The sequence below is a fragment of the Hyperolius riggenbachi genome, chromosome 10 (assembly GCF_040937935.1).
Source record: "Hyperolius riggenbachi isolate aHypRig1 chromosome 10, aHypRig1.pri, whole genome shotgun sequence".
Classification (NCBI taxonomy): Eukaryota; Metazoa; Chordata; class Amphibia; order Anura; family Hyperoliidae; genus Hyperolius; species Hyperolius riggenbachi.
Window position 1 is genome coordinate 225,615,633 of NC_090655.1, and position 26,056 is coordinate 225,641,688.

At 44.6% G+C, this 26,056-nt stretch overlaps 1 protein-coding gene across 1 annotated transcript; it reads right to left on the reverse strand.

Moving 5' to 3' along the window:
• Positions 1 to 10,838: 10,838 nt before the first annotated feature.
• Positions 10,839 to 24,112, reverse strand: LOC137536846 (zinc finger protein 436-like). Its single transcript, XM_068259033.1, has 7 exons — positions 23,966 to 24,112; positions 18,733 to 18,852; positions 18,430 to 18,600; positions 18,220 to 18,343; positions 17,839 to 17,936; positions 17,604 to 17,745; positions 10,839 to 15,293 (listed from the first exon to the last, which is right to left on the reverse strand). The coding sequence occupies exons 1-7, from the start codon at positions 24,110 to 24,112 to the stop codon at positions 13,984 to 13,986; spliced, it is 2,112 nt and encodes a 703-aa protein (XP_068115134.1). The 3' UTR covers positions 10,839 to 13,983.
• Positions 24,113 to 26,056: the final 1,944 nt, after the last annotated feature.

The window sequence follows — 26,056 nt, forward strand, 5'->3', positions numbered from 1 at the left end:
ACATTCATTTACATGAAATTAGGTAATAAATAAAATCTAAAAAAATCATTTGGGGGGAAGAATACCCAATAAACTATATGTAAGGGGCACAAAAATGTCTCGGATGCACTTTAAGCCTTTTCAGAAAGGCCCAAACTAGTAAAATTCCCTGTTTTTCTCAGCGGTTTTATAACCTGGCATGTTCTGTTTAGATCACACAGACCCTCCACTCCTAATCTTCAGGTTAATCTGAAGATAAAGTTGAAGAGTTTAACTTTTTCTTACTGACCTCTGAAAATCTGTAATTCGTGATCAGAAAACCTGTTACTCATCCACGCACGTCATACTAGTCACAAGAATCACAAATCACGCTTTTATTGGTTTTAATCATGACCATGTTTATTTGTATGTCTAATAAATATTATGCTTAATATAAAGCAGTTTGTATTTTGTGTTAAAGTGGACCTGAACTCAGAACTTCCTCTGTGCTCTAAAAGAGACACAACAGCATAATAGCCTTTAGGCAGGGGTCACTCTTGTCTTTCAGTTTTCTACACTTTTCAGAAAACTAAGGGCTCATTCACACTATGTGCTGTGCTGTCAGTTTTGGTGCAACGCACGTTGTGTACGATTCATATGGCAACATGAAAGTCCATAGACTTTCATGTTACCATACACATTACAGGTGTGCGTTCCCATGCGACATTTCATCACACGACGCACGCGTTACCAGATGACTACAGCTGTTGATGTCTGTGCTCAGCGCACCGTGACGTGCATTCCGTGCGTTGACCATGCAGTGGCAACATATGCACGAAATCATGTACGTGCACGCGTTTCGTAGTGAGAATGAGCCCTTAAAGACAAGTCTGACCCCTACCTTACAGCAGCTAACATAATTTATAGAGAAAACTGACAAATTGTGTAACCACGCCCCCTTGAGAAAGCCGGAAGCCGGCGAAACGTCGGGGGAGCCGCACGTTCCCTGCATGGGACGCCACGCCGTCCCAATCTCCATTCAGCCAGCATCCACTGGTCTGTCCGAGGGCCACTCGGCCATGCATGCTGCCCGGGTGAGCCTACCACCTACTACACTACTTGGACTCTGAGCCTTTCCATCCTAAGGGCACACCATCCAGCAACGATCAGCAAAGTCCTCTGGCTGACATCAGGAGTTTGTCAAAACCCTCGGGTTCATTTGAGCGGACAGTCTGTCTACAGTGAGCGTCCATGGATTCGGTGAGCTAAGCTTGGCTTGACAGCACCACTCTGTTTGTTTGCTGCGCTCTGATGCGCCATTACAGTGGGAGCTACTGATGCTCGATGCTTGCTACATGTGCTATTTGTGCTCACGCTGCCGTTGTATATAGCATTTGCTCTGCTGTTGACTTTGTTACTGCCTCACACCAGCCTGTATATGTCTGTCAGTCCTTACTCCCTTCGGATGACAACAGGTCCATACCTGTTTTTTTGAAGCATTGATGTCTTTCCTCCTATGCTGATGCTTATTTCTTGTCATAAAGTTAGTTGCCGGCGTATGGATGTGACTGCATGTGGACTGCCTGAGTGGATGAGTTGTGACGGGGTGGCCATCCCATGTGTTTTTAAAGTTTTCTGTAATTTCTTTAATAAATTTTTGATATGATGATTTGACATATTATTGTATTCACTAGCGTTTATTGACAGTTTTTTGGGTTTTTCCTGGGCAACTTATGTCCTGCTCTCCCTAACCTCACTGCCACATTATCGATTATTATAAATTGTGCAAGATGTCAGTTTTTTTCTGCGCACGAAATCTGCATTCAAGTGTGCCCTAGCCCATTGATTAACATGAGTTCTCAGCTAAAATTAGTTTTTCAGTGCAGAAAATGCGCACGAAAGCCGACAAGTGTGACCCCTGCCTTAAAGGATACCCCAACTGAAATGTGACATAATGAGATAGACATGTGTATGTACAGTGCCTAGCACACATATAACTATGCTGTGTTCCTTTTTTATTGTTTTGCTTGAAAGAGTTAAATATAAGGTATGCAAGTGGCTGACTCAGTCCTGACTCAGACAGGAAGTGACTACAGTGTGACCCTCACTGATAAAAAATTCCAACTATAAAACACTTTCCTAGCAGAAAATGTCTTCTGAGAGCAGGAAAGAGGTAAAAAAAGGGGAATGTGAGGGTCACACTGTAGTCACTTCCTGTCTGAGTCAGGACTGAGTCAGCCACTTACATACCTGATATTTAACTCTTTCAGGCAGAGAAAGAAAAAAAAAACACAGCATAGTTATCTGTGTGCTAGGCACTGTGCATACACATGTCTATCTCATTATGTCACATTTCAGTTGAGGTATCCTTTAAAGAGACACTGAAGCAGAAAAAAATAATAATGATAATGATTGGTATGTGTAGTACAGCTAAGAAATAATATATAGTCTAATACTGTTTCCAGTACAGGAATAGTTAAGAAACTCTCATTGTTATCTATGTAAAAAAGCCATTGAGCTCCACGATTTTCAAAGTAGCAGAGAGCTCTGTCTTTTGAAGCTTGTTATCTCAACTGTCAGGCATTGTATTGGTTTTTCTTTCCCAGAGGACAGGTCAAAACTTCACTTGCCTGCTCTGTAAAATCATTTAGAATGCTGAGTAGTGTGTAAATATGCAAATATTAGAGAATGATGCAATGTTATAACAAATACTATATAACTGAAAATAAAAATGAGAATATTTTCTTTGCTTCTAATGTTCTAGTCATTATCCGTACTACACAACCAATTCATTATATCATACATTTTTTTTTCCGCTTCAGTGTAAAGAAAAACATTTCTTTGTTACAACTGAATTAAGTCCTGCAATACATCTGCAGTGTGTTTACTTCCTGCTTTCATGGAACTAGACATAGGCTTAACATCCTATGTTTATAAATTAGCTGCTCTGGCATGGCTGAGGAGATTTTTTTTTTTTTTTCTGTTTAATTCACAAAGACAGTTAACATACAGCCATCACCCGGTGTAGGTATCAGGTGTAAGTATAGTCCTCAGATATAAATAGCTCTTAGATGCTCACAGCGCTGTAGGGCACACTTGGAAGTGAGTGTGTCTACATTGCAACTGGGCAGTAAAGCACAACTGACAGTCGCCGTTTACAGCATCGAGGACAGTGGGACTGCCCTTGACAAAGAGAGACCGGCTGTATATTCACTGTCTGTGAATTAAAGAGAAAATTGAAAATCTTCACTGCTGGTTGACTACTTCATTGGATTTCAAGTCTGGCAGCAACACAAACTAGACTGTGCAGGAAGGATCTATAGCAAGTGAGGTGTGCTGCTCAGGAAGTTTATCTACTGCGCCGTAGTGATGGAAATGGCAAGTGCCGCACTCTGCAAGGAATGACTGGCACAGGAAGAAACTAAACGCGCATACGCTGTGCAAAAAGGTATCTCAATCATGTTCCCCAATAAAATGGAGGTCTGATGTGGTGGCTACACCCCTGAAATCTAACAAGGAAACATGGTACTGTAGCTAAATCCAAAGGCCAGTTCTCCATTCTAATACTCCTTGACCTTTCCTCTGCCTTTGACACAGTTGATCATGCTCTGCTTCTGCACACACTGTCATCTTTAGGAATCAAGGGACAAGCACATTCCTGGATCTCCTCTTATCTCTCTGGACGCTCTTACACTGTCTCCTTCTCTAACACCAAGTCCTCTCCACACCCCCTGTCTGTTGGTGTACCTCAAGGCTCTGTTCTTGGGCCACTTCTTTTCTCAATCTACACCCGTGGCCTTGGACAACTAATTAACTCTTTTGGCTTCCAGTATCACCTCTATGCGGATGACACCCAAATCTATCTCTCAGCTCCTGACCTGTCCTCATTACTATCCAGAGTCCCCGACTGTCTACGTGCCATTTCTGCATTCATGTCCTCCCGCTTCCTCAAACTCAACATGACTAAAACGGAAATTGTGATTTTTCCACCATTGCTATCTACACCCCCACCAATTGCAACCATAACGGTAGACAACACCCCAATAACCTCAACCACTAAGGCCCGCTGCTTGGGGGTTATACTTGACTCAGAGCTCTCCTTTAAACCTCACATTGCCTCATTAACCACCACCTGCTATTTCCAGCTCAAAAATATATTCCGTATCCGTCCCTTCCTCACACAAGAGGCCACCAAAATGCTTGTTCATGCCTTAATCATCTCCCGCCTAGACTACTGCAACACCCTGCTCTGTGGCCTACCAAAAAACAGGCTAGCTCCTCTCCAATCCCTTCTAAATGCAGCGGCCCGCCTCATTCACCTTTCCACACGCTCTTCCGATGCAGCCCCACTGTGCCATTCTCTCCACTGGTTACCCATTACTCAGAGGATCCAGTTCAAACTCCTGACTCTAACATACAAAGCCCTCCATGAGTTGTCTCCTCCATACATCTCCTCACTAATCTCAAGATATTGTCCCTCCCGCAACCTTCGCTCCTCCCAAGAAATTCTCCTGGCCTCTAAGCTGATCACCTCCTCTCATGCTCGCATCCAGGACTTTACACGAGCATCAGCCCTTATCTGGAACTCTCTTCCACAGCCTATACGTCATGCTCCAAACCTGGACATCTTCAAATGCACTCTTAAAACACACCTTTTCAGACAAGCTTATAACATTCTATAGCCCTTTATTTACTTATTTGTCACAATGTAATCAGAGGCAAAGAATCACTGCCTCATCCATCCTCCACCCCCTTACCTAGTGTGTCCCCAACTACCCATTAGATTGTAAGCTCGCAAGGGCAGGGTCATCCTCCTAATGTTTACTGTTTTTGTAACAATATTTGTGCTGCTTGGAACTCTGCTGTATATTTGTTAGTTGTATCTATGTTCCCCTTGTCGTCTTATTGTGCTTTGTAAAGCGCTGCGGAATATGTTGGCGCTATATAAATAAAAAATAATAATAATAATAATAATAATGGTACCCTCTAATCAGGAAATAGAGCTGTCACAGCGTACACCCCTCATTGCTGTCAGTGTCACAGTGACTGTTAGTGTCACAGTGCATAGCCCCTTGTCTCTATCAGTGTCACATTGCATGCCCTGCTTTGGTCAGTGTCACAGTGCATAGCCCCTCATCTTTGTTAGTGTCACAGTGCATGCCTCTAGTTTCTGTCAGTGTCACAGTGCATAGCCCCTTGTCTCTATCAGTGTCACATTGCATGCCCCTCAACCCTGTCTGTGTCACAGTGCATACACCCTTGTCTCTGTCAGTGGCACAGTGTATGCCTCTAGTATCTGTCAGTGTCACAGCCCATACCCAGTTGTCTCTGTCAGTGTCACAGTGCATGCCCCCTTTTCTCTATTAGTGTCACAGTGCTTAACCCCGTCTCTGTCACAGTGCAGCACCAGTTTCTGTCAGTGTCACAGTGCAGCACCAGTTTCTGTCAGTGTCACAGTGTAGCACCAGTTTCTGTCAGTGTCACAGTGCAGCACCAGTTTCTGTCAGTGTCACAGTGTAGCACCAGTTTCTGTCAGTGTCACAGTGTAACACCAGTTTCTGTCAGTGTCACAGTGTAGCACCAGTTTCTGTCAGTGTCACAGTGTAGCGCCAGTTTCTGTCAGTGTCACAGTGTAGCGCCAGTTTCTGTCAGTGTCACAGTGTAGCGCCAGTTCCTGTCAGTGTCACAGTGTAGCACCAGTTTCTGTCAGTGTCACAGTGGATGGAGTTGCTGTACAATATTCTTACACTTTTTAGACAAAAAAAATGATAATTATAACACACCGAGGATTTAAAACATGCATTTATTTTGTATTACAGAGAATGAAATAGGAAGCGTCAGAATAACTCAAGATTATTGGAAACACCTCGAGCCACGAGGAATGGGGGAGGAGCTCCTGTGCTGATGCCTGGGACAGCCAATCACTGCAGTCCCCAAATATACAAGAAGCCACCAGACTCTGCCTATAATTTGAGGGGGACTTACAGTCACATGATGCTTTATTTTTACCCGAGGCCCTATTTTATTCAGTCTACACAGATAGAAACCCTAATCAGAGCAATTCATCTAGAAGAAGTAATCAAAGGGTTAAATATGTCAGCAACATTTCTTACTTAAAGGGAACCTAAACTGAGAAGGATATGGATTTTTCCTTTATAAATCACACCAGTTGCCTGACTCTTCAGCTGATCCTATGTCTCTAATACTTTTTGCCACAGCCCCTCAACAAGCATGCAGATCAGGTGCTCTGACTGAAGTCAGACTGGATTGGCTGCATGCTTGTTTCAGGTCTGTGATTCAGCCACTACTGCACTCAGAGATCAGCAGGACTGCCAGGCAACTGGTATTGTTTAAAAGGTAACATCCATATCCTTTTCAGTTTAGGTTCCTTTTAAACTGATAAATTATTCTTAAAGTGACCATGTAGTGACCACAAACGTGGTAATCCAGGTGGGGGAAAGGGTGGGAATTGGAAGGTACTTGCAATCGGTTAGATTCTTCCTGCCATCCTCATTGGTATTGGGGTGGTATTCCCCACTGTAATCTGCTCTCCTATTCAACCACCTGGCAAGTGGAAAGGAGCTGATTTGGATATAATGTCAGGCTCCTCCTCCCCAGCAGTATAATACACGCCCACCTCCCCACACTGGGTGAGCATACAGACTGGAGAGAGGAAGGTGAGCATGATTTATGTTCCATGGGGGGGAGGAGACTTGTGGTCCAGGTGGGTCAGCTCGGGCCTATAGCACAGATTGCCAGAGGATATAGTGCCGCAATACCAACAAGGATAGGGGAGGGAGTAAGGATCCCACGAATCATGAAGTATCTCCCCCTGCCTGCAGTAACCTGTAGATTAACACCTTTGTGGTCACTTCTTCAGCATCCCTTGAGGCCCCTTTCACACTGGGACGTTTTCATTGCGTTGTGTTACCCTTTTTTACCGCAGGGTGACGCTAAAGCAATGAAAGTCTATGGGACATTTCATACCGGACGCGGTGCATTGCTCCGGAAGTTTCGCATCTGACGCGAACACATCAGCGTGTTATGGGTCAAAATCCGCGGCGACATGCGTTGACCGGAAGTCATGTAAGTCAATGGCGCTGCAGATATTTTAAACTGATTTGTGCTCATGTTGCGGTCTATGCATGGAAGCCGATTTTTTCAATAAACTTCCTTGCAAGGCTAGGGATCCTCACTTATACTTTGGATTGCTGCCAAAAATAACATTAATGCTGAAATATCCAAAGCCTGTTGTTAAAGTTACGGTGCAAAGCGATCGTCCATTTGCACCACATCTAAAACGCTGGTTGCTAGTGTGAAACCAACCTTAAAGTGTACCAGAGTAAAGAAAGAATTGATGATTACCAGGGGCTCCCTTCAGCCCCATAAGCACCGCTGAAGCTCTCGCCGTCCTCCCGCGTGCCTCGGTTCAGCCGCAATCAGCGGCTCAGACGCGTCAGTCGGGATCTGCTGCGCATGCAGGCGAGAGACTTAGCGATGCTTGTGAGGCTGGAGGAAGCCCCATATTAAGTATCAAATCTTTCTTTACAGCATCTCAGGTTTTCTTTAAAGGGGAACTGAAGAGAGAGGTATATGGAGGCTGCCATGTTTATTTCCTTTTAAGCAATACCAGTTGCCTGGCAGCCCTGCTGATCCTCTGCATCTAATACTATTAGCCAAAGCCCCTGAACAAGCATGCAGCAGATCAGGTGTTTCAGACTTTAAAGTCAGATCTGACAAGACTAGCTGCATGCTTGTTTCTGGTGTTTTTCACTACTACTGCAGAGAAATAGACCAGCAGGGCTGCCAGGCAACTGGTATTGATTAAAAAGAAATAAACATGACAGCCTCCGTATACCTCTTACTTTAGTTCCCCTTTAAGTGTAAGGACAATTTCACATGGATTTTTTTCTACTTCCATTTTCCTCCTCCGCTGTATAAAGCCAACAGAGCATCTAAGCGAAAATTGTAAAAAAAAGACCGACATTTTTTGGGAGTGGCTCAATAAATACGAATTAATAATTTAGCAGAGTAAACAAAAGGTCTGTGTGGGAGTGTACTCATTCCAATTTCCCTCTCCTACCAGACTACTGCTCTTTTCTCAATGCTGAAAGAACTTATCACAGGCAGAGGAGATAAGATGGTGAGAAAGTAGCTTATACATCTCAGACTGAACTTGAGCAGTTAAAGGGTTATTCCATTTGATCACAAAAATTCTCAATAACGTATACATCCTCTCTATCCAAGTCATTTTGTAACATAATATCATTCTGCTACTTCAGTTTGCAGCTGCTATAAATTATTTAGGAAACCTGATGGAAACCATGGCAACAGTGGATAAGATTCCCAGAATTCTTTTTTGTCTGTTTCATTAATTGACAAGCCTGCACAAAGCAGGAAGTAACACTTACTATATACTTTGTATATATAGTGCTAGGTTATCAGGATCTGTCCCTATGTTTAGTTCTATGTCCTGATTTTAACAGGATAGTAATTGCTCCATCATGCTGGCACATCAGAAGTCACTGCACTTTCCTGTAAGATATCCGCAGTCACTGCACTTTCCCGAAGCAGTAATTGCATTTTCCTGTAACACTTCAGGAGTCACTGCATTTTCCTGGAATGCAATCAGAGTCACTGCATTTTCCTGTAACACCTCAGAAGTCACTGCATTTTCCTGTTACACCTTAGAAGTCACTGCATTTTCCTGTTACACCTCGAGTCACTTCATTTTCCTGTAACACCTCAGGAGTCACTGCATTTCCTGTAACAAATCAGGAGTCACTGCATTTCCTGTAACACCTCAGGAGTCACTGCATTTCCTGTAACACCTCAGGAGTCACTGCATTTCCTGTAACACCTCAGGAGTCACTGCATTTCCTGTAACACCTCAGGAGTCACTGCATTTCCTGTAACACCTCAGAAATCACTGCATTTCCTGTAACACCTCAGGAGTTACTGCATTTCCTGTAACACCTCAGGAGTTACTGCATTTCCTGTAACACCTCAGGAGTCACTGCATTTCCTGTAACACCTCAGGAGTCACTGCATTTCCTGTAACACCTCAGGAGTCACTGCATTTCCTGTAACACCTCAGGAGTCACTGCATTTCCTGTAACACCTCAGGAGTCACTGCATTTCCTGTAACACCTCAGAAGTCACTGCATTTCCTGTAACACCTCAGGAGTCACTGCATTTCCTGTAACACCTCAGGAGTCACTGCATTTCCTGTAACACCTCAGGAGTCACTTCATTTTCCAGTAACACCTCAGGAGTCTAGGAGGTAGGTGAATGCACATCTGTGGGAGCAGCAGGGACACACTGGAGGTGAGTGCTGTGATTACAGTGCAGGAGATTTGGGCGCAGACGGCGCCACCTGGAATGTATATATCTGATCTGGTGAGAATTTTCCCTGTGTGAAAGCTGAGTTATGCTTTAACCTCCTTAGCAGTAAACACGCAGCTCGGAGCGGTAATCCCTTGTCTGAGTAAGTAATATGTAGGAGTTGCTACAAATCGCTCTGAGGTATGTTTTTGTTCTTGGTTTTAGGGTCTAAAAGCTTGTAAAAAAAATGGCACAGCTTTTAGACCCTAAATCTGGAAATAACCATGACACCAGGGAGCAGGGCCGGCCCGCCCATGAGGCGGGGTGAAACTTTTGCCTCAGGCGGCACTTCTGGGGGGGGGGGGGGGCGGCACCCGCCCGTCCAGGTGTGTGGGGGGCCGCCCGAGCTGGAGGAGATAGCGGGCAGGAAGGGGGTATTGGGCCTAGCGGCGGGGAGGGGGGTCGGACCCCCCCCTCCCTCGCCTGGGTCCCCCGTCCTCCGCTCCCCTCCAGCTTTTAAAAGTTCCTTGCTGGCTGCAGCTATTTGTAAGAGGCAACTGGCGGGGATTACTCACCTCTTCCTCGTTCCAGGCCAGCGTGCGCTCCACTGACGTCACTTCCTGCGGCGTCGGACCCCCCCCTCCCTCGCCTGGGTCCCCCGTCCTCTGCTCCCCTCCAGCTTTTAAAAGTTCCTTGCTGGCTGCAGCTATTTGTAAGAGGCAACTGGCGGGGATTACTCACCTCTTCCTCGTTCCAGGCCAGCGTGCGCTCCACTGACGTCACTTCCTGCGGCGTAGCAGGAAGTGACGTCAGTGGAGCGCACGCTGGCCTGGAACGAGGAAGAGGTGAGTAATCCCCGCCCGTTGCCTCTTACAAATAGCTGCAGCCAGCAAGGAACTTTTAAAAGCTGGAGGGGAGCGGAGGACGGGGGACCCAGGCGAGGGAGGGGGGGGTCCGGCCCCCCTCCCCGCCGCTAAGCCCAATACCCCCTTCCTGCCCGCTATCTTCTCCAGCTCGGGCGGCCCCCCACACCCACGGCTTGGGGGGGGGGGGGGGCGGCGGCGGCGATTTCTTTGAAAATTGCCTCAGGCGGCAAAAAGTCTAGGGCCGGGCCTGCCAGGGAGGTTAAAAAAGCAGGACAGGAAAAAGTTCAGGTGGAGGAAGGTTTAGATCAAAGTTGCTTTAATTTGGAATTCTTTGTCACTTCTAATAACAAAGGACTGGAATTCCCAGATGTGGTTTGATATTAAAGGGCAAATGACTTGAGAGGGATATGGAGGCTGCCATACTTATTTCCTTATAAACAATACCAGTTGCCTGGCAGTCCTGCTGATCTGTTTGGCTGCAAAAGTGTCTGAATTACACCAGAAACATGCATGCAGCTAATCTTGTCAGATCTGACAAAAATGTCAGAAACATCTAATCTGCTGCATGCTTGTTCAGGGTCTATGGCTAAAAGTATTAGAGGCAGATTAGCAGCTGAATAGCCAGGCAACTGGTATTGTTTTAAAGGAAATAAATATGGAAGCCTCCATATCCCTTTCGCTTCTGTTGTCTTTTAAAGCACACCTGAAATGAGAGGGATATGGAGGCTGCCATATTTGTTTCCTTTTAAATACTGCAGATTTCCTGGCTGTCCTGCTGATCCTCTGCCTCGAATACTTTCAGCCATAGCCCCTGAACAAGCATGCAGCACATCAGGTGTTTCTGACATTATTGTCAGATCTGACAAGATTAGCCGCATGCTTGTTTCTGGTGTGATTCAGACACAAATCTGACTGGAATAGCCGCATGCTTATTTCAGGCATGTGATTCATATACTACCAGTACAAGAAAGATCAGCAGGACAGCCAGGCAACTGGTATTGTTTAAAAGGAAATAAATAAGGCAGCTTCCATACCCTCTCACTTCAGGTGTGCTTTAAGGAGAAGGGAAACGGCTAGAAGTTTTATACAGCTAGCCATCCACTATACAATATTTTTGCCCTATTAAAAATTGGATATGACAAGATCGTCTAACTGGACATAAATTGTTGTTTGCCACCCCACTGTGATAGTCCAGCAGACAACATTACGTGATTAGGAATGGTGGTTCTTTGCCGATGTCGAGCATGTGCCAATTGTAATGAGTATAGTTAGTTTTAGGCCAGTTTCACACTATAACCGCTGGTAGCGGTGCGGTAATCCCCGTCTGGCAGCAGACCAATCAAGAAGTGACACATCCTGTGGCCGAATCGATGACGTGCGCCAAAGTGTATTGACAACATACGCTTCCACGCATGCACAGCGCATAAAACTTGCGGCAGTCATTTTAAAACTCGCTCATCGCCATAGACGTATGAGACTTCCACGCTGCGCAGGACCTGCACGGTAACCTAGGTATGCGCTCATTACATAGGGTACTTCTGGCAATGTGAAGTACCCCAAAAACTTTCATTGCCCTAGCGGTAGGCTGCGGTAAAATGCTGCATAGCGCCAGTGTGAAAGGGCCCTCAGTCTGGAATAAAACCCTGCAGGAAATGCTCATGTAATATTAATCCCTATTCAGAAATGGGTCAACAGAGAGAAGCCCCTCCCCCCTTTCAGACTTATTATTCCCCACACAGCCCTAGCAATCATGTTGTGTGGGGTTTCCCAGCTGGGCTTCTTACTCATATGGAACTTAAAGGGAACCTTAACTGGGAGGGATATGGATGTTTCTTTTTAAACAATACCAGTTGCCTGGCAGTCCTGCTGATCTCTTTGGCTGCAGTAGTGGCTGAATCACAACCCTGAAACAAGCATGCAGCTAATCCAGTCTGACTTCAGTCAGAGCACCTGATCTGCATGCTTGTTCAGGGGCTGTGGCTAAAGGAATTAGAGACAAAGGATCAGCAGGAGAATCAGGCAACTGAGATTATTTTAAAAGGAAAAATCCATATCCTTCTCAATATCCTCAGTTTAGGTTCCCTGTAAATGACAACTGAAGTGAAAAGAATATAGAGACTGCCATATTTATTTCCCGTTATACTATACCAGCTGCCTGGCAGCCCTGCTGATCTGTTTGCCTGCAGTAGTGTCTGAATAACACCAGAAACAAGCATGCAGCAAATCTTGTCAGATCTGACAGTAATGTCAAAAACACCTGATCTTCTGCATGCTTATTCGGGGTTTATGGCTAAAAGTATTAGAGGCAGAGGATCAGCAGGATAGCCAAGTAACTGGTATTGTTTAAAAGGAAATAAATATGGCAGCCTCCATATCCTTCTCATTTCAGTTGTCCTTTAAAAGACCACCATCGCTAAAAATTGTAAAATTAAAAATACACGTAAACACATACAAATAAGAAGTAGGTTTCTTCCAGAGTAAAATGAGCTATACATTACTTTTCTCCTATGTTGCTGTCACTTACAGTACTTAGTAGAAATCTGACAGAACTGACAGGGTTTTGACTGGCCCATCTCTTCCTGGGGGATTCTCAGTATTTCATTTATTCTTTACAAAAGCACTGCCTGGAAAGGATCTATACAGATATGCAGGTTGCCCCCTCTACCTGTTCGCACACCATTCTGGTAGTTGGACTGGGCAACTGCCATTCACTAAGGGCCCGTTCCCACTGCAAGAGCTTTTTAAACGCTAGAGATTTTTAAAAACTCTTACTAATGCAATGCTATGGGGGATTTTTACAAAATCACATCGCTCCAGTGTGAACACTCACATAGGATACCATTAGCAAGAGCTTTCAAAATCACAAGCGCTCACAAAAGCTCTGATAGTTTGAACGAGCCCTCAGTGCTCTTGAACATAAAGAAAACCATGAGAATCCCCCATGAGGAGATAGTCTAGTCCACAACCTGTCAGTTTTGTCAGATTTCTACTGCCAGCTGCACGTAACAACAGCATAGGAGAAAAGTTCATTTATAGCATTTTTGACTCTGTGAGAAATGTAGTCTTCCTTTATGTGTTTTCATGTACATTTTTTTTTTAATATTTAGCTATAGTGGTCCTTTACGTTTTCAGCTTGGTCATTGAAGATCTATTTCAGATGTAAAGAGAGGGAGAGACTAGGAGAAACTGATGTGAACTTCCCAGCATGCATCTTGTTAAGCACAATCCACTGAGCCCTGACTCAACACAAGACTTCTCATAGTCAAAACAATCTTTTATGATCATACCACAGAATATGTTGGCACTTTATAAATCAATAATAATACCAACATCCTGAGACAGTTCATTCCATGAGGGCATCCAGTGACAGTTTATCCATGCTCCAGCTAGGATTGGTCACCATGCGGGTAAGCTGGTAGTACAGTTACAAGAGTCCAGGTGACATATACTGTCCTATGGAGAGGTGAAGGGGAAAAGTGTGTCAGAAGACAAAGCGATTGGCTGAACATGCCCAGCCCAGCAGACCGCCTAAATAAAATAGGGTGAAAAAGACAGGAATTGATTGTACACACTTCAAACTGAGGGCCACAGTAAGCCCCAGCAATCACTAGGTCACCAAAGGTTTGAGGCATATGCATACTTTTAGGCATAATCACATGATCAGAAGCCCCAACCCAAAAAAAATGTTTTTTTCCACTATATAAGGTAAAGGAAGTGACTGAATACAAACTGGGTAACAGCTAGAGCTGTTACCTGCTAAAGGTATATTCAAAAGTTAAATTCCTGGGAATAGAATGACTTCCAACAATTTGGCCACAATACACACCGGCAGGCATCAGCTCAGGTGCTTCCTCTGATGACGAATTAGACTAATTTTCTGGTTGAACCTTTTCCCACACTGTGAACATGAGAAAGAACGCTCACCCATGTGACTTCTCTGGTGCGAAAGAAGGTCTCCCTTTTGTATGAAACATTTCCCACATTGCGGACAGGGAAACGAATGCTCACCCATGTGAATCTTTTGGTGTTTCCTAAGGTGTCCTATCTGAATGAAAGCTTTCCCACACTGTAGACAGGGGAACGGCTTCTCACCAGAGTGGACCTTAAAGTGGGTCTCAAGGCTTCCTTTCTGGGAGAACGATCTCCCGCAAATGGAGCACGAAAAAGGTTTTTCCCCTGTGTGGACCCCCTGGTGTAGAACGAGATCAGATTTTTTAACAAAAGACTTGTCGCAATCGGGGCATGGAAAAGGCTTCTCGCTGTTGTGGACTCTCTGGTGTCTTCCAAGTTCTGATCTCGTGAGGAACGACTTCTCGCAATCCAAGCAGGAAAAGATCTCCTCACCAGTGTGGACGCTCCGATGCAGCTGAAGTTCAGATTTAGATTTAAAGATATTGCCGCACTCGGAACAAGACAACAACGTATCCTCCTGGTGTATTTTCCTATGTTGGGCAAGATTGGACTTGTGCGCAAAGCTCTTGCCACACTCTGGACAGCAATATGGACGCTCGCCAGTGTGCGTTTGCTGGTGAACGAGGAGATTATCTTTCCGAGTAAAACATTTTCCGCACTCGGAGCAGGGGAAAGGAGTCTCACCTGTGTGGACCATGAGATGTCTCGTCAGGTGAGTTTTCCGTTTGAAACACTGGCCACATTCTATACATAAGTAAGGTCTCTCGTTGGTGTGGATTCTCAAATGCTTGACTAGGAATGACTTGTATTTGAAACAGATCCCGCACTCCGAACAAGAAAAGGGCTGCACCCCGGTGTGACAGCTTTGATGTCGAAGGAGATCCGATCTGGACAGGAAAACGTTCTCACATTCAGAACATGGAAACACCCTATTGTCTCTATAAGTAACAGGACCAGAATTGTCCAAAAACAACTCCTCATGATTGGAGGAATCTTGGGATCTATCTACACTGTGAAAACTTGAAAAAAAATCTGGCATGACATGACACGATTGATTAGAAGACTCTTCCAGATTAGGGGCATCCACTGATCCATCCACATGGAAATATTTATAATGTAGATTCTGGGGAACAGAGATAATGCCTGGATATTGTACAATGCCATAATCTTCTGCGTCATAATCAGGACAGAATATAAGATTTCCCTCTGGGGCATTCCAGGCATCCTGTTCATCTGCAGAAGAAAGAGTATGCATTAGCGTTTAGCAGTTAGGAGCATCATGCTAAATTAATGGATGGAAAGGGACCTTTCCTACGGTGCACAGTATGTCTCCCTCACTTGTTGGGAACATGGACCTTGATTCACTAAAGAGCACTGCTGCAGCAGCATGACTTAAAAACAACTTAAGAGCGGTATGCATGCTACCCGCAGTCATGCAGTGTAGCGTGCCTTCCTTAGTTACGTGCACTGCTTGCATAGCAATGTGCAATCCTTTAAAGAGGATCTGTAATGTTAAAAAATTCCCCTGGGGGGATACTCCCGTTGGGAGGGGAAAGCCTCTGGATCCTATCGAGGCTTCCCCGGTCCTACGGCGGCAGCGATAGAGCTCCCCGAACATTGGGGGATGTAAATATTTACCTTCCCGGTTCCAGTGCAGGAGCATTAGCGGCACTCGGCTCAGAAATAGGCAGAAATAGCCGATCCCAGTCAGGTCCGCTCTACTGCACAAGCGCAAGTCTTCTGCGCCTGGGCAGTAGAGCGGACCCGACTGAGATCGGCTATTTCCGAGCGGAGAGCCACAACAGCGCCCCCGCTGGAACAGGGAAAGGTAAGTATTGCACAGCCTGACAAATTGTCGGCAGTGCATTCTGTGGGCTGCAGCGAGACCGCTGTGGGACGGAGGAGGAAGGGGAAGCCTCGATAGGATCCAGAGGCTTCCCCATCCCGAGGTGAGTACACCCCAGGGCTTCTGTGAAGTATCGCAACCGCGATACTTCACTAGTGCAGCCGCTACTATGTTAATTGACAAGAAGTAACTATACACTTTACAACAGGAGATATTGGCAGTGCTTCCAAATACAGGCTGCACCCAAGTTTTCTAAAGAACAGCGGAAAAGATTGGCAATGCTCAATCAGGCTGCAACTGTAATGAAACCAACGTTGCACTGCCCCCCAAGGACTTAAATGAAAAACCTTGAATACAAAATCAGATGCAAAACTATGCACTAAACCCTAATCTAAATAAATTGAATACAAACTGTTACACATGTATGCAGCTAGAAATTGGTAGACTTACATTTTTGTACAACAGGAGATATTGGCAGCACTTCAAAATACATGCTGCACCCGAATTGACCAGCTGCATAGATGTACAGTGCCCACACATGGGCAAATTACACAACTTGCATTCACGACAGATGATCACTAGCTAACCATTATGTGTGAAATGTGTAGACCATTTATGGCTAGCAGCCTGAGGTTCATACTATGTTTTAACGGTTAGCAAGTAGTTAGGTATCTTTCAAGAGGTCACGTCATCGTCGTGGAAAAGTCTAGTATTGAACAATCTGTGCACAGGGTGTCCTTGAAGTCAACGTCCTCCTTTGTTGCATCGGTTTTGAATGCACGTTGTGTTATCTATGTAGCTGGTCAACTCGACTGGGAAATGGAGATGGACCTTTCATATGGTGTACAGTATCTCATCCTCATCTGTTGGAAATATAATGTTACACTGTTGACTGGTGAGCCTTTTATATGGTGTAAAGTATCTCCTCATTTATTGGTGTTATACTGAGGAATGGAAATGGAAATGAAACTTTTATATGGTGTACAGTATCTCCTCATTTGTTGGTACTATGATGTCATACTGAGGAATGGAGATGGGCCTTTCATATGGTGTACAGTATCTCCTCCTCATTTGTTGGGAACATGATGTTATACTGAGGAATGGAGATGGGCCTTTCATATGGTGTACACAGTATCTCCTACTCATTTGTTGGTACTATGATGTCATAATGAGGAATGGAGATGGGCCTTTCATATGATGGGAACATTGTGCATTGCTGTAAAAACAAAAGGTCACTGAAGATTCATCTACTATACATCATACAGGATCTCCTCCTCATGAGCTGGGCATATTAGGTGGTGTTTTTATTTTGCCAATGTTTTTTTATTTTTACAAAGAATGGATGTTCTTGATTGTGAGGAAACCATTGATATAAGTGCATCATGTGAATATATGTAACTAGTAGATTAGATTAAAGACATTTCAGTCATTGTGCAGTGGTAAGGGACCAAAAATATGTGACAAAAACGTGTGAGAAAGGAGACACTACAACTAATAGAAAGAACAGAAACAAAACTGACTGGCCAATGTAAAAGTCGACATTAAGACAGAAGTATTTCCCATTTCCATGTCATTATAAATTTATTGCATCTCACACGGTCTAACTTTCTGCCGATCATCCATCAATATGAGTGTATTTTACACTTGGAAGAAAAATGAAAATATGAAGTTATTCTGATTTAGTACTGATGACTAACCTGCACTGATATTTAGAGAAAGCTCCTCCTCCTTTATTTTTCCCATCATGTCGCTCTCCTCCACTGGTTGTTCATCAATCCTCACATATGTTTCTTCTTGTTCCTCTTTAACTTTAATTTTCATGACAATCTGTTCCTCAACCTAAAATTATTATTATGGAAAAATGCATAAGTTGGGAGAATACTCATAAAAGAATGTCAGCTCCTATAGTGCTAAAACCTCTGTTCCACCTACCTCGTAACGGTGGGGACTGGTGTAAACTTCCTCAATGCAATCTGGTGAATGAAGAGGACTTGTAGATCTCTCCGGGGAGGTTGTGATACTGGGGCTATCTGTAAGAAACACACACGCTGACTGAACGCATTGTTTCTATGTGTTTATTGGATAATGCAGTGTTCTCCCCAAGCTCTTTTAACCGGGCGCTCCACCCGGCTAGTTTTGGTGAGCACCCGGCTGTTATAAGCTTACCTCCTCCTCTACTGTAAGCAGAGAAGCGCCAGCCCTGCATTCTCTCATCTCGCCCCACCCAGCTATTTTTACATACCACCCGTCTGGAAAAATATTCTGGTCTCCGTACTGCTCTATCCTTTACAATCACTTTAGAAGTCCTCTTACCTGGTGATTTGAGGGGTAGGCAATTCTCCATCATGACATCCTTGTAGAGATCCCTGTGTCCTTCTAAATACTCCCATTCCTCCATGGATAAATAGACTGATACATCCTGACACCTTATAGGAACCTGATATACACACAACGATACAATCACCATCAGACATATCCCTTGCTGCTATCAGATAATATGCAACAATTCTCAGTATTGCTCACCTCTCCAGTCAGCAGCTCAATCATCTTGTTAATGACTCTTAGAATTTTTTTCTCACCGTTTAGCCCAGATGACAGGGAATGAGGCGTAGACACAGTTATGGGGGATAAGGTATGGACACGGCTGTAGGGAGTCAATAGCTCACCAGATGTCTTCATCACTACTTCACAATCCTGCATAATATCAGACATATAATAATATCAATAGGTACATTCCCAGAATCCTCCTTCCCTCTCCAGTCAGGTCTGTGTTTTACTAGAAGAGACAAGAATTATGTCATGTGACAATTCAAGTATCCCACTCACCTCTCCAGTAAGCAGGTAGATGATCTCCAGGGTGAGGTTTAATATCTTCTCAGTCATGTGACTCCGGTCCTCCTCCATCCTCACTGATGAGGGCTTCTGGTCAGTAAAGGCTTCTCTTTTCTGTAGAAGGATAGTATAATTAGAATTTTTTCAGCACCATAAAGAGGTTTAGAGATAGCCAACAACAATGTTTTCCCATCACCAGGGCTGTGGAGTCGGAGTCGAGGAGTCTAAACAATTTTGGGTACCTAGAGTCGGAGTTTTCATAAACTGAGGAGTCGGAATCAGATGATTATAGTACCGACTCAAAAACCCTGCCCATCACTAGTGAATTCTACAAGGGAAAATATACTTGGAGGCCCATCAGCCAGCTCTGGGGCCCCTATGGAACCACTTTACCCCCATGGAAGCGATGGCCCCCGTATTTCCCTGTCCCACCCAGCTGGAAAAAAATTCTGGGGTAAACACTGGAGGTGCATATACTGTAAAATCTATGTGCAGGGTAGGGCTAAGGTACTTGTGCCATAAAATACATGAGCTGATCTCAATGAACACCCAAGTGTTAGAGCTAGTATGGTGACCCAGCGAGAAAGACCATAGGGAACAGTTCTCCAATCACAGCAGTCTATAACTTCAAGCGTTATAATTGGTCGAATAGTGTGAGGGTATTATTCAGGGCTGTGGAGTCGGTACAAAAATCCACCGACTCCGACTCCTCAGTTTTTGATTACACCGACTCCTCGACTCCTCTAATTTTCATATTACAATCTTGTTGATTGAAAGTATGTAACATTAAATTTGTCTCTTTAGGCCCCGTTCACATCACAAACGCGGGTGGCCATGCGTGCGGAACGCAACGCATGCCATCCGCGTTTGTGTGCGTTGCGTGGCTGATCCCATCACTGAAAAGTGAATGGGAGAGCCATGCGTTTTTGCAAAAAATGCGTGCAGCATGCGTTCCCGGACCGCACAGGTCCGGAATGCATGCAGTGTGAACATCAGACAGTGCACTCTATGCACTGTCTGATGTCGTGCGTGTCGGCCTCCCGCACGCGTTTCCAAAACTCGGCTGGAAACGCGTGCAGTGTGAACGGGGCCTAACTGCCAATGCTTAGGAATTTTAAAAGACAACTGTAGTGAGAAGGATATGTAGACTTAGTCATAGACTAATGCTACATACACACTTGAGATAAAAGTCTTTGAAAAAGGCAAGATCACAGACCAATTTTACCCCATTCCATGTAGTATGAGAGCCATACTCTACACAGTCTATTCTATGGAGCTGCACTCCCCATCAGATAAAATCTTTGCAAGATGCTTCACACAAAGATGCCCGTACACATTCAAAAGATCAGTATCTGCAAAAGATCTGTTCTTGCAAAAGATCCATTCCTGCAAAATGCATTCATAGTCTATGATATCTGCAGATCCTCATACACACCTTGTTTAACAGACTTCATCTGCATATCTGGCAATCATCTGCAGATCTGAAAATCCATCCTGGTGGATCTGATCTGCAGATGATTGTCTGTTAACCTCCCTGGCGTTCTATTAAGATCGCCAGGGCGGCTGCGGGAGGGTTTTTTTTTTTTATAAAAAAAAATCTATTATTTCATGCAGCCAACTGAAAGTTGGCTGCATGAAAGCCCACTAGAGGGCACTCCTGCCGCATATTTCTGATCGCCTCCGGCGATCAGAAGTAACAAGAAGGGCCGCGATGAGCGGCCTTCCTTGTTTTGCTTTTCTCGTCGCCATGGCGACGAGCAGAGTGACGTCATGGACGTCAGCCGACGTCCTGATGTCAGCCGCCTCCAATCCAGCCCTTAGCGCTGGCCGGAACTGATTGGTCCGGCTGCGCAGGGCTCGGGCGGCTGGGGGGACCCTCTTTTGCCGCTGCTCGCGGCGGATCGCCGCAGAGTGGTGGCGATCAGATAGCACACGCGGCTGGCAAAGTGCCGGCTGCGTGTGCTGCTTTTTATTTGGCGAAAATCGGCCCAGCAGGGCCTGAGCGGCACCCTCCGGCGGTAATGGACGAGCTGAGCTCAGGAGGTTAAACAAGGCGTGTATGATGATCTGCAGATATCATAGACTATGAATGCATTTTGCAGGAATGGATCTTTTGCAGGAAGAGATCTTTTGCAGGAAGAGATCTTTTGAATGTGTACAGCATCTTTGTGTGCAGCATCTTGCAAAGATGCTATCTGATGGGGAGTGCAGCTCCATAGATTAGACTGTGTAGAGTATGGCTCTCATACTACATGGAACGGGGTAAAATTGGTCTGTGATCTTGCCTTTTCCAAAGACTTTTATCTCAAGTGTGTATGTAGCATTAAACTAGTCCTTGGTAAGAGTACTTGTAGAAGGTACAGACAGGAACAAAGAACATCTATCAGGCCCTAGGCATTGTAACTGTGTGTACATGTAAAAATGATGTGCAGGTACTCTGCAGGGGAATGAGAAGATTCTTCCTGTATTACACATTCTTCATGCTTAATCTGAACATGGTTCAGGAGCTAGGCAATGTGACTGTGGGTACATGTAAGAGTGATGTGCAGGTACTCTGTGGGAGAATGAGGGGATTCTTCCTCTATTACACATTTTTCATGCACAATCTGAACCAGGTTTATGGGTGATAGACAACACCTCTGTGTTCAATGTGCATAACATTTTCAGTGGAGTCCCTGGAGCTCTGTGTGGAGTGCATATGTAGAGTATAGCACTGCTGTGTAACAAAGTAAACCTGAGACAGATGAAATGAAAGTTTTATACATACATGGGGCTTCCTCCAGCCCCCTTCAAGCTAATCAGTCCCTCGCTGTTCTCCTCCACCACCTGGATCTTCTGCTATGAGTCCAGGTACTTTAGCCAGTCTGGCGTAGTGTGCCTATTGCACAGGTGCAGAATGCTCCTGGCTGTAGGAGCAGCACGTGGCCAGACTCATAGCAGAAGATCCAGGTGGTGGAGGAGGACAGCGAGGGACAAAGTATAAAACATTTCTTTTCATCCGTCTCAGGTACCCTTTAAAGCCAGTGGGTACCACTTTAAAAATCAAAAAGTCAGATACTCACCTAAGGAGAGGGAAGGCTCAGTCCTAATGAGCCTTCCCTCTCCTCTCCCGGTGCCCTCGGTGCTGTGCTGGCTCCCCCGATCGCGCCCGCCGCCGCAGGGACTTCGGAGGCCTTCGGGAGCACTCGGGCTTCCGAAGACGGGACGCTCCATACTACATACGCGCGAGTGCGTCATAGAGGGCGCTCGCGCATGCGTAGTATGAAGCGGCCCGTCTTCGGGAGCCCGAGTGCTCCCGAAGGCTTCCAAAAGCTCCCTTCGGCTGCGGAAGTGGCAGTATTTGACCGAACTGGTCGAATACTGCCACGGGGGATCCTGCGCAGGACCGAGCCTTCCCTCTCCTTAGGTGAGTATCTGACTTTCTGATTTTTAAAATGGTAAACATTCACTTTAAAGAAACACTGAAGCCAGTTTAAAAACAGCTTTTTACCTTTTATTTATGTGAGGCATGTTTGCCCCCCTGCTAAAACGCCGCTATCCTGCTGCAGAACGAGGGGTCTTTACCCCCCAAATCCCCTCTGCAAAATCCACAACTTTCTTGGTCGTGGATTTTACTGCTCATGGAGGCAGAGCTTTCGGCTGAAGCTCTGCCTCCATGCGCATCTATCAGCCGCGGATCTCCGCCTCTCCCCGCCCCTCTCAGTGAAGGTAGACTGAGAGGAGCGGGCGGAGGCGGAAATACGTGCTGATAGACGTGCGTAGAGGCAGAGCTGCAGCTGAAAGCTCTGTCTCTCACGTTAGCACTCCCCGCAGGGGATTTGGGGGGTAAAGACCCCTCATTCTGCCACAGGATATCAGCGTTTTAGCAGGGGCAAACATGCCTCATATAAATAAAAGGTAAAAAGTCGTTTTTAAACTAGCTTCAGTGTATCTTTAATTCGTAGTCACCAAACCAAATTTTACCAAAATATCAAATTATTTGATTTCATGAGCAAAGAGAGTGCATACATTTGCATAAATCAGCATCAACGCAGAATTATTTCCATCTCATTGACCATCTCTATTAGTGACACGGCTACACATCAGGCTTTATTTTTACAGCATAGATGTTATTTAGTATATATAAGAGATTCCTGTGTACACATCATATATACAGTCACAATTAGATATGTATATCTGACCTTAAAAATACGGGGACTGCTTTATTGAAGCAGCACAAGTAACTAATTTTGATTGCTTTATTTAATTTTTGTGGACTAAGCAGAGCTATTACTGTGTATATAAATTATTTATGATGACAATTATCTGAGAAATAGAACATTTTATCATATTTTCTATTCTATTTTAATTACAGTTTAAATTCATTAGGAGTCGGAGTTGGTGCATTTTATCCTGACTCCGACTCCAGGCACCTAAAATTGCTCCGAATCTGACTCCACGGCCCTGGTATTATTACTACAACCTATCTGAAGCCTAGATGTTAGAGAGGGTCCTGTCCACCCATTTGCCTATAGACTTTGACACTGGGTCACCTAAACCATCCTAAAGCCTAATGGCTCTATATTTAGGATAGTTCTGAGTGTAGTGTTGAGTTCTTCTACTGTGTCCTGTTGCACTACCCAGTCCATATTTGATCAGGTTCTACTACTGGTTAGCGAAGTGAAGGTAATACCTAGGTGGTCTAGTGTTCCGTCTCACTCATGCTAACTCACCCCCTGACCACTGCCTGACACTAACCTCTCCTCCCATTTCTCCACCCCTAAAACTAACCTGCCTTTAAACCTGCTCCTATGGGATAACTGGGAGCTTCTACCGGCAAGCTGGCAGAGGGATACCAGGACACTACTGAGCATGCACAGATGAGGTTTTAGCAGTCCTGGATAAGAGGCATACCTTGATACCACACTTAGATATAAATCAGCATATCCAGATCTTCATAAATGATTTATGTTTACCCTGTATCACTGCACTAAACCATCATATATGGATTTACAGTCCGATAAATGGCTCTATATTTAGAATGTACGTGTGTTATAAACCAGCAGATCTTTATATAAAGCTGGAGAAATACATGGTTCTATATTTAGGCAGCATCTGATCTATACACCAGCAGTTCTAGATGAACAGTTGGATATAAGGTTCTATATCTGTGTTAAATGTGAAGTAAACCAGCACATCTAGACACATAGTTGAATGATACTTATTGCGTGTAAATATAAAATAATACCTTTATAGCCACTTCTCCCTTCTGCTGCCAGTTCCAACAATGTCTGTTCTCTACTTCCTGCTGGGTGACCTGCCACACCAAACTTCCTTTCAAACTCTTCACCCTTTCTTGTCTATCTGTTCCACTCCAAATACCTAAGGTTGCCATCTAGTGGAAAATAGAGAAACTGCAGCTCTGGTTCCGTTTTTCGTGAGTGACGATCTTCATCTGTTTCCAAAATACACAGAGGCCCTTTCTCCTGAGTTTTCTCCGAGGAGATACATTTCCCTCTTAAAATACCTTTCAGCACTTATCAATTGAAAAAGTATTAATATGTTGATAAAAAAAAGTAGTATCAAACTTATTGTATTTTCCAATGTCATGTCCTGAATCTTAAAGCAGTAGGATTAGTCATACTATCTATGCCAGGGAAAAAAACACATATATAAGTAGATAAATACCTGATCTACTTACATATCACATGTATTGTACTGTCCACGTTTTGATTTCAGTGAATTTTATATAGTAAATGAAGAGAATTCTGTTCCTGGTAGGAACCATGTCTTTTGCCCACAGTTGGCTAAATTCTGATGTCATTTCTGCCCTTTACTTTTTTCTTTTCTCCTCCAATCGAGTCACCTCAGCCTTGCTTGTAAACACAAGTGAGCAGGGCATCATGTTTCAGATAGGCAGCTAGGCAGGGAAATACATGGAAGTGGAGGAATATATTATAGATAAAAAGAACCCCCAGCATGCAACTGTTTGGCACTGAGTACTAAAGGGCCACTGCTCCGTTAAGTATGTGATAACTTCAAATCATAACCGCAGAAAAAGTTTTGAAAGTTTTGAATGTAGGATTAGCATCTTAAACACTCAATACACTCAGACCAGTTGTTGTTGAAATTTGATTTTTATGGTGACAATCCCGCTTTAAGGAGGTGAAGGTCTTCCTGTGTCACTACCTTTTCCTACTGATAATGTCATACTGGTTATAATCCTGAAGGGGCAAAGGCAGGGGCGTAGCAATAGGGGTTGCAGAGGTTGCGACCGCATCGGGGCCCTTGGGCCAGAGGGGCCCCATAGGGCTCTCCTTCAATTGCAGTATTAGCTCTCTATTGGTCCTGTGCTGGTAATAATCACTTCTATAGATACTTTGAATAGTGGTAATCATTAACAAACTGTTCCCCATCCCCTTCTTGCGCCTCTGACACTGTAATTGCCATTGGCAGGTTTTGGTGCGCCGAATCAACTGCTATCTATAGAGTGCTTAGGGGGGCCCAATGTAGAATTTGCATCGGGGCCCACAGCTCGTAAGCTACGCCACTGGGCAAAGGTGCTACTGATCAAGTTCCTGCTCTTTATGTCACTGCCTGTTCCTACTAAAAACGTTAATCTTGAATCCTGAGGGGATGAAGGGCTCCTGGTCGAGCTTCTGCTTCTCCGTGTCACTACCTCCTCCTACTGACAATTTCATGTATTGAATCCTCAGAGTGTGAAAGTCCTCTTCCTCGGGATTCTTTTTTTCCATGTCACTTGTCACTACCTCTTCCTAACTGATGTCATGTCCAGAATCCTGAGGGGACAAAGGACTCCTGGTCCAACTTCTCCTCCCCATGCCACTACCTGTTTCTACTGACAATTTTAGGTATTGAATCCTCAGAGATTGAAAGTCCTCTTCCTCAGGATTCTTTTTTCCATGTCACTACCTCTTCCTTCTGATGTCATGTCCAGAACTCTGAGGGGGTGAAGGCCTGTTGGTCAAGCTTCTGCTCCCCACGTCACTATCTCCTCCTACTGACAATATCCTGTATTTATAGCTCCCAACTGTCCCTCTTTTGGAGGGACAGTCCCTCTTTGAGAGCCCTGTCCCTCCTCATTTATCCCTCTTTCAGGACTTTGTCCCTCTTTCTATGTAAATATATATATTTCTCTACTAAAAAACATCTGTTTGATTGACTCTATTTTAAAATGTTAATATGAAGGAAAATTAACTAGGATAGAAAGGACCAGTGTGGTCTAAATTTTAAAACAACATATTTTTCTTATAAAATCTTTATGGTATGTGTGGCTAAGGGTGTGACGGGGCGTGGCTAGGGGCATGGCTTACGTGTC

Coding starts and splice junctions, on each gene's coding strand:
- LOC137536846 (XM_068259033.1), bottom strand. CDS start 24,112: ATGGCAACCTTAGGTATTTGGAGTGGAACAGATAGACAAGAAAGGGTG. Junction 18,344..18,429: donor TTGAGCTGCTGACTGGAGAG/GTGAGCAATACT, acceptor TGTGTATATCAG/GTTCCTATAAGGTGTCAGGA. Junction 17,746..17,838: donor CCAGTCCCCACCGTTACGAG/GTAGGTGGAACA, acceptor TAATAATTTTAG/GTTGAGGAACAGATTGTCAT.